The sequence below is a fragment of the Antechinus flavipes genome, chromosome X, assembly GCF_016432865.1.
Source record: "Antechinus flavipes isolate AdamAnt ecotype Samford, QLD, Australia chromosome X, AdamAnt_v2, whole genome shotgun sequence".
Classification (NCBI taxonomy): Eukaryota; Metazoa; Chordata; class Mammalia; order Dasyuromorphia; family Dasyuridae; genus Antechinus; species Antechinus flavipes.
Window position 1 is genome coordinate 32,520,989 of NC_067404.1, and position 13,173 is coordinate 32,534,161.

Genomic DNA, 13,173 nt, shown 5'->3' on the forward strand with positions numbered 1-13,173 from the left:
CCCCCCCCTCCCCAAGTAAGTAATGGACTCCATCATTAAAGCAGTCTCATTCCTCAGCTTTAGACTAAGTGTGAAATGTCTTTGAAAACCCATGGTGGAAATAAAATTATGCCAGAAAGGAAGTCTGCTCTAGTTGATTGAGGGTTTTCATTATGCTCGAGTCTTCTATAAAAGCAGTGAGTGAACTGGAACTGGGGATTTCCAGTAAATAGCAAGCCAGCAAAATTACAGAAAATTCTTGAAGAGGAATAGCATTGATAGAAAGGAGAGGTCTTGGCTTCAGTCTTAGCCTAGGTGTCTACCTCCCCCTCCTCTCTGTCAGTCCTGCTACCTCCCTCACTCCCCAACTTGGACTGGAGTCTTTGAGGAGACGTTCTTATCTACCCGGTCATCTGGGGCAGTAGGGAGGATTTTGGTTACTCTCTCTATGGGCAGCTAGAGGAACACTGGATAGAGCTCTGGGCCTGAAATCTGGGGTTCAAATCCAGCCTCAGACACTTACTAGCAGTAAGTGGACAAGTCAGTCACTATTTTCCTCAGTTTTCTCAACTGTAAAATAGAAATAATAACAGCACCCACCTTTCAGGGTTGTTGTGAGGATCAAATGAGAAAATATATGTAAATGGTGCTTAGTGCAGTAGCTGGCATATATTAAGTGCCTTATAAATGCCTATTTCTTCTCCTTCCTCCACTTAAAATTTTCATGGACAGGAAAGGCCTTCTTAAGCTTAGTAATGTAAAGTTACTGATCAAGAGTAGCACTCTTAACTCCTCACTCTCACTTAGCTCACGTATCCAGTCCATTGATTAATTTTGCCATTTCTACCTTCATGACATCTCTTGTATACTTCTCTGTCTCTGTCTTTGTCTGTCTGTCTCTCTTCTCTTAGTTCATGAAGCCCCCATAGTAGCCTAGACTCTGTGAAACTCTTGCCTGAATTATTAGTGGTCTTCTAATGGCCTCTCTGCCTCATCTCTTTTCTCTTCAATCCATGTTCCACTAAGCTGCCAAATTGACTTTCCTAAACAGTATGGGCAGCTAAGTGGTGCTGCAATGGATAGAGCACCAAGCCTGGAGTGATCAAGACACACCTTTCTGAGTTCAAACTGGCTGTGTGACCCTGGGCAAGTCACTTTGTCCTATTTGCCTCAGTTTCCATGAGCTGGGGAAGGAAATGACAAACCATTCCAATATTTCTGCCAAGAGAACCCCAAATGGGGTCATGAAAAGCAGGACGTGACTGAAACGACTGAACGGCAACAACCAGTCTGCTCATGTCACTCCCTATTCAGCAAATTCCTTATAATCCATAGGTTGTCCTCTGTTAGGCTTTTAAGGTTGACGACTTTTTGCAATTCTGCTTGGCTTGAATCCAGTTCACTCACAAGCCAGGGTACCATATGTGAGGTCACCAGTCTTCTTCCAAAATGAAGGATGAATGACTATAATAACAAAGTCCTTCATAATCTGACCCTTTTCTACCTTTTTGAATCATTCTACACTTAGTTTTCACAAACTTTATGATCCAGTTACATTGACCTATTTGCTGTCTCTCCATCTCTTGCCTCCATACCTTTGCAATGCTGCCCCCTCTCAGCTGCCCCCTGCTCTTCCTTAGCTTCCTCAGTTTCCTTCATGACTCAAGGCAAAATCCACCTTCTGCAGGTCTTTTCAAGTGCTATTACCTTCCGTCTAAGCTCCCTATATCATGTATTTATCTTGATATTTACATGTTGTCTCTCCCGTTCGAAAGTGAGGGGAGGGCAGGGCTGTTTTTCTTTTCTTTGTTGCATTAGTGCCTGGTACATTGTAAGTACTTAATCTGTGCTTGTTGACCGACTGAGCATTGGTATAGCTGAACAAGGAGAAGGTAAAGGAACGCACGGATACATATTTTTCTTATTTGAATACTAGTGATCTCCTAACTAAAATCATAGGCAAATGTGGCAATTTTGTAAGATTGTTTTTTCTATTTCCCCAATCTTGGTCAATATCACAACCAGCTGATAGCTGGGCAAAATAATGAATCACAGGATAGTTGTTTTTTCTTGGTTTGTTTTGTTGGAGATTTTTTTCTAAGTGATTGTTTTAGAGAGGAAAGGGAAGAAGATAGGAGAGAATTTAACAAGCAAAAGAGAAAAGGTCTGAGGTACCTGATTATTAATCCAAATGTTTCCATAGTTGATTGGAGGACACAAAGTATCTCTTCATCATAAAGTAGGTCTTTCACTGATGCTCTAAGGGAGAAGGGATTCTAGAAGGGCAACTCTCTTATCTATAGCTGCTTGTGAAGCATTTTTTCTAGGGGAAAGTGAATAATTCAAGATCTCCAGGATATTTATTACTTTGTAGTTTTAGGGTCTCCTCCAAAATCAACAAAATGTGAATGCATCAGGGATGCAAATGGAGGGATAGTTTTGAGAGGAAAAAGGGAAATCTCTCCCATTTAATAAATTATTAAATACTCCCTAATCTCGATCTTGCATCAGTTTCTCCGGCCTTACAATATGAGGTGGCTGAAGGAGGTACTATGGAGACATAGAGCTTGATCAGACATCAGAGATACCAAGGTTATCCTCTGCATCCTGGGCCATTGCCTGCCATCTTGACTTTTGTTTCACCATTGGACCAGTGACTCTGGAAGAGAGAGAGGTTGACCAGCTTCATGCAGTTCTGTTTCATCTGCAAGTCAAGACATTGCCTTGTGATGTCAGTGGTCCTCTTCCAAAATGAAGGACAAACAACATCCGTATTATATGCTTGGTGTATAAGAAACACTTAGGAAATGCTTGCTGATTGGTTAATGGTGTTTCCTCCCACTAGAGCATAAGCTGCTTGAAGGCAGGAACTAGTTTGTAATGGTCACGCTAGCACCCAGGATACCCCAGAATCAGCCGGAGTCAGGATAAGCAAAAGTCCGTCTTTATTCTTGGTCTTTAGGGGTAGAAGTAAAGGGGATGGAAGAGAATCTCTACAAGTGCCTTGTCCCTTGTCTACTGCCGAGAGTGTGTTCCTGGCTCCTCTTACTCCTCCCCCTAGTCCCTCCTACAATCCTCTATATACCAATCATTGAGCCAGTACCGATAGTGAGAAGGGCCATTTTCCAAGCATATGCCCATAGAGTATTGTCCAATCAGTAGTTAGCCTCAAGCACTCAGCAGTCCGGACTTCAGTGCACCAACCCAATAGTTTCAGTCCTCTACACTAGTTCATTTTTGTATCTGTCTACACAGTATCTAGCACAGCTCCCAGAAACAAAGGAGGTGCTTGATAAGAGCTTGTTGATTGATTGTTTTGCTAAAACGATTCTATAAGGGCAGGAAGGCATAGGTGAGAATAGGAAAAAAAAAACCTAAGCATAATCTGTAGTTCTGTAATTACTCCCCTTCCTCTTAAAAAAAAAAGTCCATCCATTGAAATTCATGTTATGGGTGAAGGGAGAAGCAATTAAAATCTTTGTTAAGGCTTGGGGGGGGGTCGGAACCAGAGAGCAAATGGTGGACTCCTTCCTGAAGGGCTGCATGGCTGGCCATGACCGGCCTTGACCAGCTGACCGGCCATGACTGGCCAAAGACGTCGGTGGACTTGGCCTGTGGAAAGTTGTAGGCGCTGGGATTGTTTTCCACAAGCACGGCCAATTTTGTGTTCTTTCTTGTGATGAAATATGGAAGCTGGGCTGACATGCTGCTAATTTTATTTTCTTTGTGCCAGTGATTTGTAGGGGAAATGTTTTAGGGGAAGTCTAATTCTAAAGGTGGAAACAGTGAGAAGCCATGATAACCTGGACAGCCTTCCCCAGTTACCATAGACTTGCTCCGAAATGTGGTCCATTCCAGATTCCTAGATGTTAATTGTCTGAAACAAAGTGCTTTTGGAAATGAAAAAACAAGCAAAATGGTCAGAGAATCCCCAGGGAGTTCTGATGTTCTAGCTAATTTACCTGGAAAAGTTTTATGTAGTCCTGCTCATATTAGAAGCATGTTTTAGTTAAAAGGCGGAGGTCACATTGCCTTCCTTGTATCCTTTCCCTTAGTCCCAGAAAGCAATCAACCAAGCTGGTTGACTTTTGCACACAGTAAGATAAGCTGATTGTCTGCCAAGAGTAAATGTTGGGGGGAGAACTGGTTCAGGATGAGGAAGAAGCACAAAAGTGCCAGTACTTTCCTCTACTAGTGAGAGCTGGGCCATAGGCTGAATTGGTGAAGGAGCCACTTTATTAAACAAGGTTTTCTCACCTATGTGTACTGTTGGGTACCAAGCAAATGAGGTGAAAACATCTAAAGTGTAGTAGAGAGTTGGCCTCCTGGTCAGGAAGACCTGGGTTCAAGTCCCCCACATGCTCCACCGACATCTCCTTGTATCTCAGCTGCTTCCTCCTCTGAAAAAAAAGAGCAAGTCAATTCTATGGCCTTTGAAGTCCTTTTCAGCTCTAGGTCTGGAAAACTTATATGTGAGCTTTCTGTGTCTCAGTTTCCTTCTCAGTAAATGAGAGGTTGGGACTCAGTGTCTCCAAAATCCCTTCCTATTCAAAATATCTGCTCCTATTAGAAAAACCCCAGGGATGTAAGGGGAGTAGTATAATCCTTTTCTGGGAAAGATGGCATGCTGTCCAAATTGAGTGGTGGCCTTTTTGGGGGGAGTAGCCCTGGAAGCTAGGACAACTGAATTGGGAGATGACAAGGAACAGGTACTGCTCGTATCTCTAAGGATTGTACCGATATTCCTGTTCTATTTGGAGACTGCCAAGGGAAAAAAGACAAGACAAAGTAGAATCGCTGGATTGGGCTGAACCAGTTGCTGCTTGTAGAACTGACTGTTCACAGAGAAGGAGGAAGAAGAGGAGAAAAAGGAGGAAACAGACAGAAATAGAGACAGAGAGAGATACAAAGACAGAGAGACAGAGAGACAAAGAGACAGAGAGAGAGGGAGGGTGAGGGGGAGAGAGAGACAGAAAGACACATACACACAGAGATACAGAGCCACAGAGACAGAGATATAGAGTGAGCAAGCCAAGTAGGAGATCTGGTCATTCTTCGATGACTTTCTCTGTGTTCTTTTTGTTCCCTTGAATTGCGCATGTCCCTGGAGAAGTCTGGTATGCCTGGATGGGCTGTGGGTTGCCAGAGGTTTGGGGGCCTAGTAGAGGATTCAAGAGTTGGCAGAAATCTCTCTGTGTTACAAGAGTGGCAGCAGCTGCACTTTTTAAACTCTTCCCTTTTCTCTTTGGTGTATCTGGGTCAGAGGTCGCTGGATCCTGACAGCTGGAATTGGAGCTAGATGACTAGATTAATGGCTCAACTCTGACTTTGAATCCTGCTCACTTTATGACTGTGGGCAAGTCATTTAATCTCAGTTGCCTTTTCTGTAAATTGGGAGTAAGGAGAAGGTTGTCATGAGGAGATAAAATTTGAGGTCCATGAACTTGTCTTAAAATATATTTGGATAATCTTATTTCAGTAGAATCAATTGATTTCCTTTATAATACGATGTAGTTTTATAAACGTAATTCTGAGGAGGGCTCCATAGACTTCACCAGATTCCCAAAGTGCTCCAAAGGGCAAAAATGTTAAGAACGCCTCATGTAATGCTTTTTGCGGTCCTGAAAGTACTCTGTAAACACTAGCTCTTCCTTCTCCTCTTCACCTTCTCCGCTGCTCTCATGGAGCTTAGTCTAGTATGTGGAATGGCCAAATTTAATCCACGACTGGAATGTGATTCTAGATGGATATAGGGAAGAGGAATAGGAACTATGATTTCATTGGGCCAGAGAACTCGCAGTGGAGGGAACTATCTATGAATTCAGATTGGCATCTTCTCAGAAACTTCTGGTTTTAGAAAGTGGCCTAAAGCACAGATAAGTTAATCAGTTTGCCCAGGGTCACACAGCTCCTGTGTGGCCAAGGTAAAAGCATATGGGTTGTTTCTCTAGGTAAGAATACAATATTCAAAAGAAAAGCTGGGACTGGAACAGCATGGTGTATAGAGAAAGTAAACTCACGTGAGGAGCTCCATTGAAATATATACTATATACTGTATAGCGAGAAAGAAGTAAAGATTTGTGAGAAGGGTGCGGTAGTGTCATAGTGATGGGGGACTTGAATCATTTAGAAATCAGCAAGAGTTCTTTCCCTCTTCCAAAAGTGGAGCAGCTACTACTTTCTTGATCTGTCTTTTTTATTATTATTATTATATCTTTTTATTCACAAAACATATGCATGGGTAATTTTTTTAAAGATCCTTGCAAAACCTTCTTTTCAACTTTTCTCCTCCTTCCCTTAAACCCCTCCCCTAGATGGCAGGTAGTTTCATACATATTAAAGTATATGTTAAATCCATTATATGTATAGATATTTATATATTTATATATATGTATAAATCTTGCTGCACAAGAAAAATCGAATCTAGAAAGAAAGAAAAAAGAAACCTGAGAAGGAAAACAAAAATACAAGCAAACAATAATAGAAAGAGTGGAAATGCTATGTTGTGGTCCACACTCATTTCCCATAGTTCTTTCTCTGGATGTAGCTGACTCTCTTCATTACTAAACAATTGGAACTGGTTTGAATCATCTCATTGTTGAAGAGAGTCATATCCATCAGAATTGATCATCATATAATCTTCTTGTTGCCATGCATAATGAAATCCTGGTTCTGCTCATTTCACTCAGCATCAGTTCATGTAGGTCTCTCCAGGTCTCTCTAAAATCATCCTGTTGGTCGTTTCTTACAGAACAATAATATTCCTTAACATTCATATACCACAATTTATTTAGCCATTCTCCAGCTGATGGGTATCCATTCAATTTCCAGTTTCTAGCTACTACACAAAGGGCTGCCACAAATACTTTTGCACATGTGGGTCCCTTTCCCTTCTTTAAAAGCTCTTTGGGATATAAGCCCAGTAGAAACACTGCTGGATCAAAGGTTATGCACAATTTGATAGCCCTTTGGGCATAGTTCTAAATTTCTCTCCAGAATGGTTGGTTCCGTTCACAGTTCCACCAACAATGTATCAGTGTCCCAGTTTTCCCACATCCCCTCCAACATTCATCATCTTTCCTGTCATCTTAGCCAATCTGAGAGGTGTGTAGTGGTATCTCAGAATTGTCTTAATTTACATTTCTCTGATCAATAGTGATTTGGAGCAACTTTTCATGTGACTACAAATAGTTTCAATTTATTCACCTGAAAATTGTCTGTTCATATTCTTTGACCGTTTACTTGATCCGTCTTGATGGTTATTTTATCCTCCAGTGGTAGAAGAATCAACAAAAGGAAGTTGCATTTGGATTTGATTCTTACTAGCAGGGAGAAAATGGTTGCTGGGTTGGGGATGATGGGAACCCTGCAGGAAGTGCGCGCGCTCTCTCTCTCTCTCTCTCTCTCTCTCTCTCTCTCTCTCTCTCTCTCTCTCTCTCTCCTAGAGTTTGTGATTGAAAAGACAACCAGGCAGACACTGAGATGAGCTCTAGAGCAGTGGTTCTCAAAGTATGGTCTGGAAAATCCTGGGGATCTCTGAAATCCTTTTAGAGGATCTACAAATTCAAAAATAGTTTTCATTTCCAATATGGTAAATGTCTATAAATATAATCCAGATAAACAAGAACACTTTGGAGAGATCCTCAATAATTTTTAATAGGATAAAGATACTGAAAACAAAAGTTTGAGAACCACTTCTCTAGAGGTTCAGGAAGAATAAAAGGTAGAATTCCAAAGACGAATACCGTTCTACAAAGGAAGTCGGTGTATGAGGGATGAATGACCCAAGAATGAATTTCTGAAGACACAAAGAGAAGTCAAAGAGAAATAATTTCAAGGAGAAGAAAAAAGAGATGGATAAAGAGGCTGCTTAGATTTTTCACTTAAAAAGTGAAGCAAAAACTTAAAAGTACAGGAAATAGAATCAAGGACAAGTAACAGAAAATGAATGTAAGAGTATAGGGTGGCCTTGTAAGGGGAATGTCAGGGGCTGAAGTTCAGAATGAGTTGAAGCTGGTGAGAAAAACTAAGGACCCCAAAGTAGAGGTTTTCAAGGGTAAGAGAAGAATATAAAAGAAGGGTTAGGCCCAATGCTTGGGGTAGATAGGCATATGACAACTGTCAAATGTCTTCTGTGAGGCAGGGCAGAGGACACAGCCTCCATGCATGGCACTAAGCCCTGTTGAGTGATACCTCAGCTCTTGGCTGGGTAAATGACCACACAGCACATTTCTAATTGCTCTCTTCCTAGAAGATACTCACTATGGCATAATGGACAGCCACCTCAAAGCCACAGACTCACTAAGAGCTGAGTCCAAATCTTCCTTCTGTCACTGTCACCCTGGGTAAATCACTTTGGCCTCTCAACATTCTAGGTTGCTCTTCTAAGCATAGAGAAGATGCTGACCTGCTTTGTTAGAGGGAATTTCCTCATCTGGGAGTTCCCTATACCAGTCTAAGCATAGGTCCACCTCTAGTTTATCTTTCCTTTTTCCTCCCCCTTTCTCCCCAAAATGAATCCTAGCCATTTGTCACTAGTTCCACAATACTTAATCTTGGTTCTTGCCTTCTTTCCTTTCAGGTTACTCTTCAGCTGTGCAGAAATTTTCTCAGACCCTGCAGTCCTTCCAGTTTGACTTCACTGGGGACACGCTGACAGATGATGAGATTAACATTGGTAAGTACTTTCCTTTCGTTGAGGATGGGGTCCCATGTGCCCGAGGGTCAACTTTCCTCCTGAGGAGGGAGGTCAGTCCTGGATGAGTTTCCAAGTATCTGTGGCTCTCCCAACACAAATCTGGGATCTGGGATCTGCTGGAGACCAATTCCTCCCCTCAGCTGAAAAGTTGCCATCTCTCATGGCATTCTGCAATACCAAGCATGAGCCATAATGGAGATCCTAGAAGAAGCAGGGGTTGGTGATATTACACTTTTGTAAAAAGAAATTTCATTTGCTTATTCTGAACTTAACAAATACCAAATAAATTGAACATTTCCATATTCAAGTAGAAAAGGAAAATGAGGATTGTTTGTGAAACTCTGAAGTTCTATTACAGACAGATTACTTTTCAGATTGTGTGTATGATAAATTCAATCTGTGACTTTCAAAGCAGTCCTGATGGTTTTTCCCTTCTGACGGTCTTCCTGCTTTCTTCAGTTTTTTCCACTGAATGTGTCCAAAAAATTATCAATCTTCTTTTTCTTCTTTTTTTGGAATGGAGGGACAATCCCATTGTTACTCTTCCTCTTCATTTTCCTCACAAAACAAAATTCTTATAACTGACACACACACACACACACACACACACACACACACACACACACACACACATATATATATATATATATATATATAATATAAATAAATATATATATAGTCAAACAAAACAGATCCCCACCTTTCATGCTTGAAAACGATGTCTCCTTCCTATTCAGGAGGTGGGTAGCCTGCTTCATTCTAAGGACTCTGGAATCCTGGTTGGTTATTGGTTAATTATTTTGTGTGTGTGTGTGTGTGTGTGTGTGTGTGTGTGTGTGTGTGTGTGTATGTGATACATATACACTCCTACTTGGTTAATTGTACTGGGTTCTTTTAATCTTTCAAAATAATTTGTCTTTACAACGTTGTTTTGATTGTGAAACTTGTTCTCATGGTTTGGTTCACTTCATTCTGTATCAGTTCATACAAGTCTTTCTCAGTTTCTCTGCTTCCATCTCTTTAATCATTTCTTAAAGGACAATACTATTCCATTCCATTCAGATACCGTAATTTGTTCAGCCATTCCCCAATGTGTGGGCATCCCCTTAGTTTTCAGTTTTTTGTCACTGTAAACAGTTGCTGGAAATATTTTTGTACAAAATAGGTCTTTTTCTTCTGTCTTTGTTCTCTTCAACTGAGTAATGAGATTATTGGCTCAAAATTGGATTGCATTCTTGGAGACAGGTCAATAGTAGCATGGGGATGTGGGAAGACTCTTTGAGAAAGAAATCTTCTGAATGGAGCTGGAAAAGGACTCCAATTCTCTCAAAAAAGCAGCTTATTTCTACTTATATTTGCTGTGCATTTTGGTCTACATTTCTGGTCCACTGCTGAACTACATCATGGTTTAGCCCACAACAAAATTATCTGTTTACCCACCTAGTGGCAAGGGCAGGAATGGGGTAGATTTTAGAACAAGGGCAAAGAAAATATCTTATTGCCACCTTTACATGGATTGGAGGCCAATTTCTAACATGGAATCACTCATGTCAATAAAAGAGGAGCAAGATACATGGTCTCTGTCTCTTTGTCTCTATGATGGGAAATTAACCCCTTACTCTCTGGTGAAAACTCAACTGGTAAGTTTTCTTGACTACTTCTACCCACCCCCCAGACTCCCAAGAGAATTGAGCTAGCTCTATGACTCCAATAACTCCTCCACAGATTTTTACACAGTTTCTCCAAGATTTTTGATATTTTGATATTTCTAAATTTGTTATTTAGGCCTCCTTAGGAAGGTCAAAATTTTGGAACTCACAGAATAAGTAGATTGCTTTGTCATCGACCTGCACTGTTTATGTTGTTAGAGGTTTTACTTTTCAAATAGTGCCGTGGGCACGTGCCACATGAGTTATCCTTTTGCTGCTCCAAAGAAAATATTGAATTAGGAACTCTTTTTCCAGGAGGTCTGAAGCTTGGACTCAGGAACTTTTGGATCTTGGAATTCTCTTTTTGAAACAGTTTCCAAAGCTGGTGCTGCCCAGGACATCTCAATTCTGTGGTTAGATTCTGGGATCAAGCTTTAAGGAAATACCCCCCTACCTTTTATATGAGTGCGTGTGGTTCTGGAGCAGTGCCCTTGAATTTTTAGGGCTGAGTGAGATTAATGAACGTTTCTAATTCTGTCCATTTATTCCTTTCTGAGTCACCCTTCTTTTTTCTTAATATTGAGGTTGTCCTTTAGACAAATTTTCAACCTTAGCTTAGGTGATTTCCCTTTAGTAGCTTGAATTCATTTATTGTACAAAAGAACTGTTCTTGTCTTGGGTTGAGCGTATTCCTTGTTGGGAAATTAGGGCTATAGAAGCATTTCACAGTCTTCTCTCTGAGGTTTTGTGAAGAATTTCCTTGATCTCAGACTCTTTTGATAGCGTAGGGATGTCTCTTCTGCTGCCATTGTGGAAGTTGGGAAGAAATTATTATGTTTTTTAATTCAGAAAGCAGGAAAAAAATCAACGAAAAGACATTAGAGAAAAAGAAAACAGTAATGTCCACTGATTGAGAATGGCTGAGTAGGTTGTAGTATATGAATGTAATAGAATATTATTGTGCTATAAAATGATAAAGGGGGTAGTTTTAGAAAAACAGGGGGAACGTTTGTATGAACTGATTCAAAGTGAAGTGAGCAGAACCAGGAGGACATTGTACGCAGTAATAACGATATTTTACGGTGAATTAATTAGCTATTCTGAGCAATACAATGAGCCAAGACAATTCTTATGATGAAAGATGCTGTCCACCTCCAGAGAAAGAAGAGAACTGATGGGAATCTGAATGCAGATTGAAACAGACTTTTATTTTTAAACTTTATTTTTCTTGGGTTTTATTTTCTTTTTTGCCTGTGTTTTCTTTCACAGCATGACTGATATGGAAATATGTTTTGCCTGACTTCATATTTCTTAAATTTCTCCACAAGGAAACTTGCCTGCATTAAGGGGAAGGAGGAAAGGAGAGAATTTGGGCAGAGAGAAAGGAGAGTTTTCAGAAAGAAATGTTAAAAATTGCATGTACAATTGGGGGAAAATAAAATAGAAAATAAAATAAAATCTAATCTGATGACTCTGTTTCTATCTTAAAAAAAGATCTTACTTTGAATTCCATCCCCAGATGTGTACTAGCTGTATTATTCCAGAAAGTCACTTAATCTCTTCCTCATCTGTAGTGATAATAATAGTGTAGTTATGAAGATTAAAACTCAAGAGTATCTGGGTTCAAGCTCAGCCTAGCTTGGTCAGCTTGATTAAATCACTTAGCTCTTCATTTCCCTTCCCAGACTTCCCTGTAAGTTGCAGAACAGGCAGTGGTCTATCTTGGAAGAGAAGTTTCCTTACTAGTGAGTTTCCATGCCAGTGACATCACTGGTCTAGTCACTACTCACCATGAGAGTAACATTACTGACAGTAGTCATAGGCTGGGCCTGAGGATTAAAAGGTCTAAAAGGATGGCATAATGTAAGGCTAGTCTTTGGTTCCCCTCAGTTTTTCCTAGCACAGGGTTCAGTAAGTTTTGTTCTTTTTTCCCTGATTTGGAGGTGGAGTGGCTGAACATAATACCTGTGGGTGTCCTTGGCCAGCCTAGTCTGTGGTTGGTCTAACTGAAGTTCATTCTGGGATCTTGTTTAAAAAAAAAATTAGAAACTAATTAGCCTCCTTTTCTATTTCTTTTCTTACAGCGGAATCTTTTAAGGAATTTGCTGAGCTCCTCAGTGAAGTTGAAAATGAGAGGATGATGATGGTAGGTATTCACCACTGAGCCTCTAAAGGGCTCACTGGAAGGCAAGCATGTTAACTACCTCCAGGAGGGAATTTGGAGGAGGTGGGAGTTACTTCCCAGGTGGTCTTCTTCTATGTGAACTCCATTTTCTCAGTATTTCTGCTAAGCTAGAGGAGGTCTGGAACTGTGGTTTCCTTTGTAGCAATCAAGATACTTGAATAATGGACTTGTTTGTAGGATCTCAAGTGCTCATCATGGGAGTTTGCCATCAAAGCAGCTGCGAATTAGTATGGAAATCCTGTCTCTGTTTGCTTCAGCTAGAATAGACTTCAGAAGAGATGAAATTAGGCTAGAATAACAATCTTGAACACAAGGATGGTTTTTAAAAAATTAACTGAAGAATTAAAAAAAACTTACAAACCAAGAAGCACCATCAGCAAATATTCCAAACACAAATTGTGGTGAATTAGCCAGAGCTCTGACTTTGAAGTCCCCAGACCTCTGCTTATAGCGTAGCTTTGCTGGTGCAGAATTTAGACCTGGGAGGGGCCTTAGAAATGACCTAATCCCAAATTTTACGTGATACTGTTCCTGTTATATTACCACAAAAAAACACTGTCTTTCCACACTCTTCATCAAACTCAAATCGTTTTCTTTGCTCGTCTTTTCATTTAAATAAAATTAAGATTTTATCACACAAACAGGGAACCCAATAAAATAAT

At 40.4% G+C, this 13,173-nt stretch overlaps 1 protein-coding gene across 3 annotated transcripts in view; it reads left to right on the forward strand.

Annotated features, from left to right (window-relative positions):
* Positions 1-13,173, forward strand: part of OPHN1 (oligophrenin 1) — a 326,710-nt gene that overhangs the window by 114,120 nt on the left and 199,417 nt on the right. For all 3 annotated transcript variants that reach the window (XM_051969072.1, XM_051969073.1, XM_051969074.1), the window contains 2 exons: positions 8,561-8,656; positions 12,411-12,472. In XM_051969072.1, the coding sequence (XP_051825032.1) occupies positions 8,561-8,656; positions 12,411-12,472 (158 nt within the window). The remainder of the gene's footprint in view (positions 1-8,560; positions 8,657-12,410; positions 12,473-13,173) is intronic.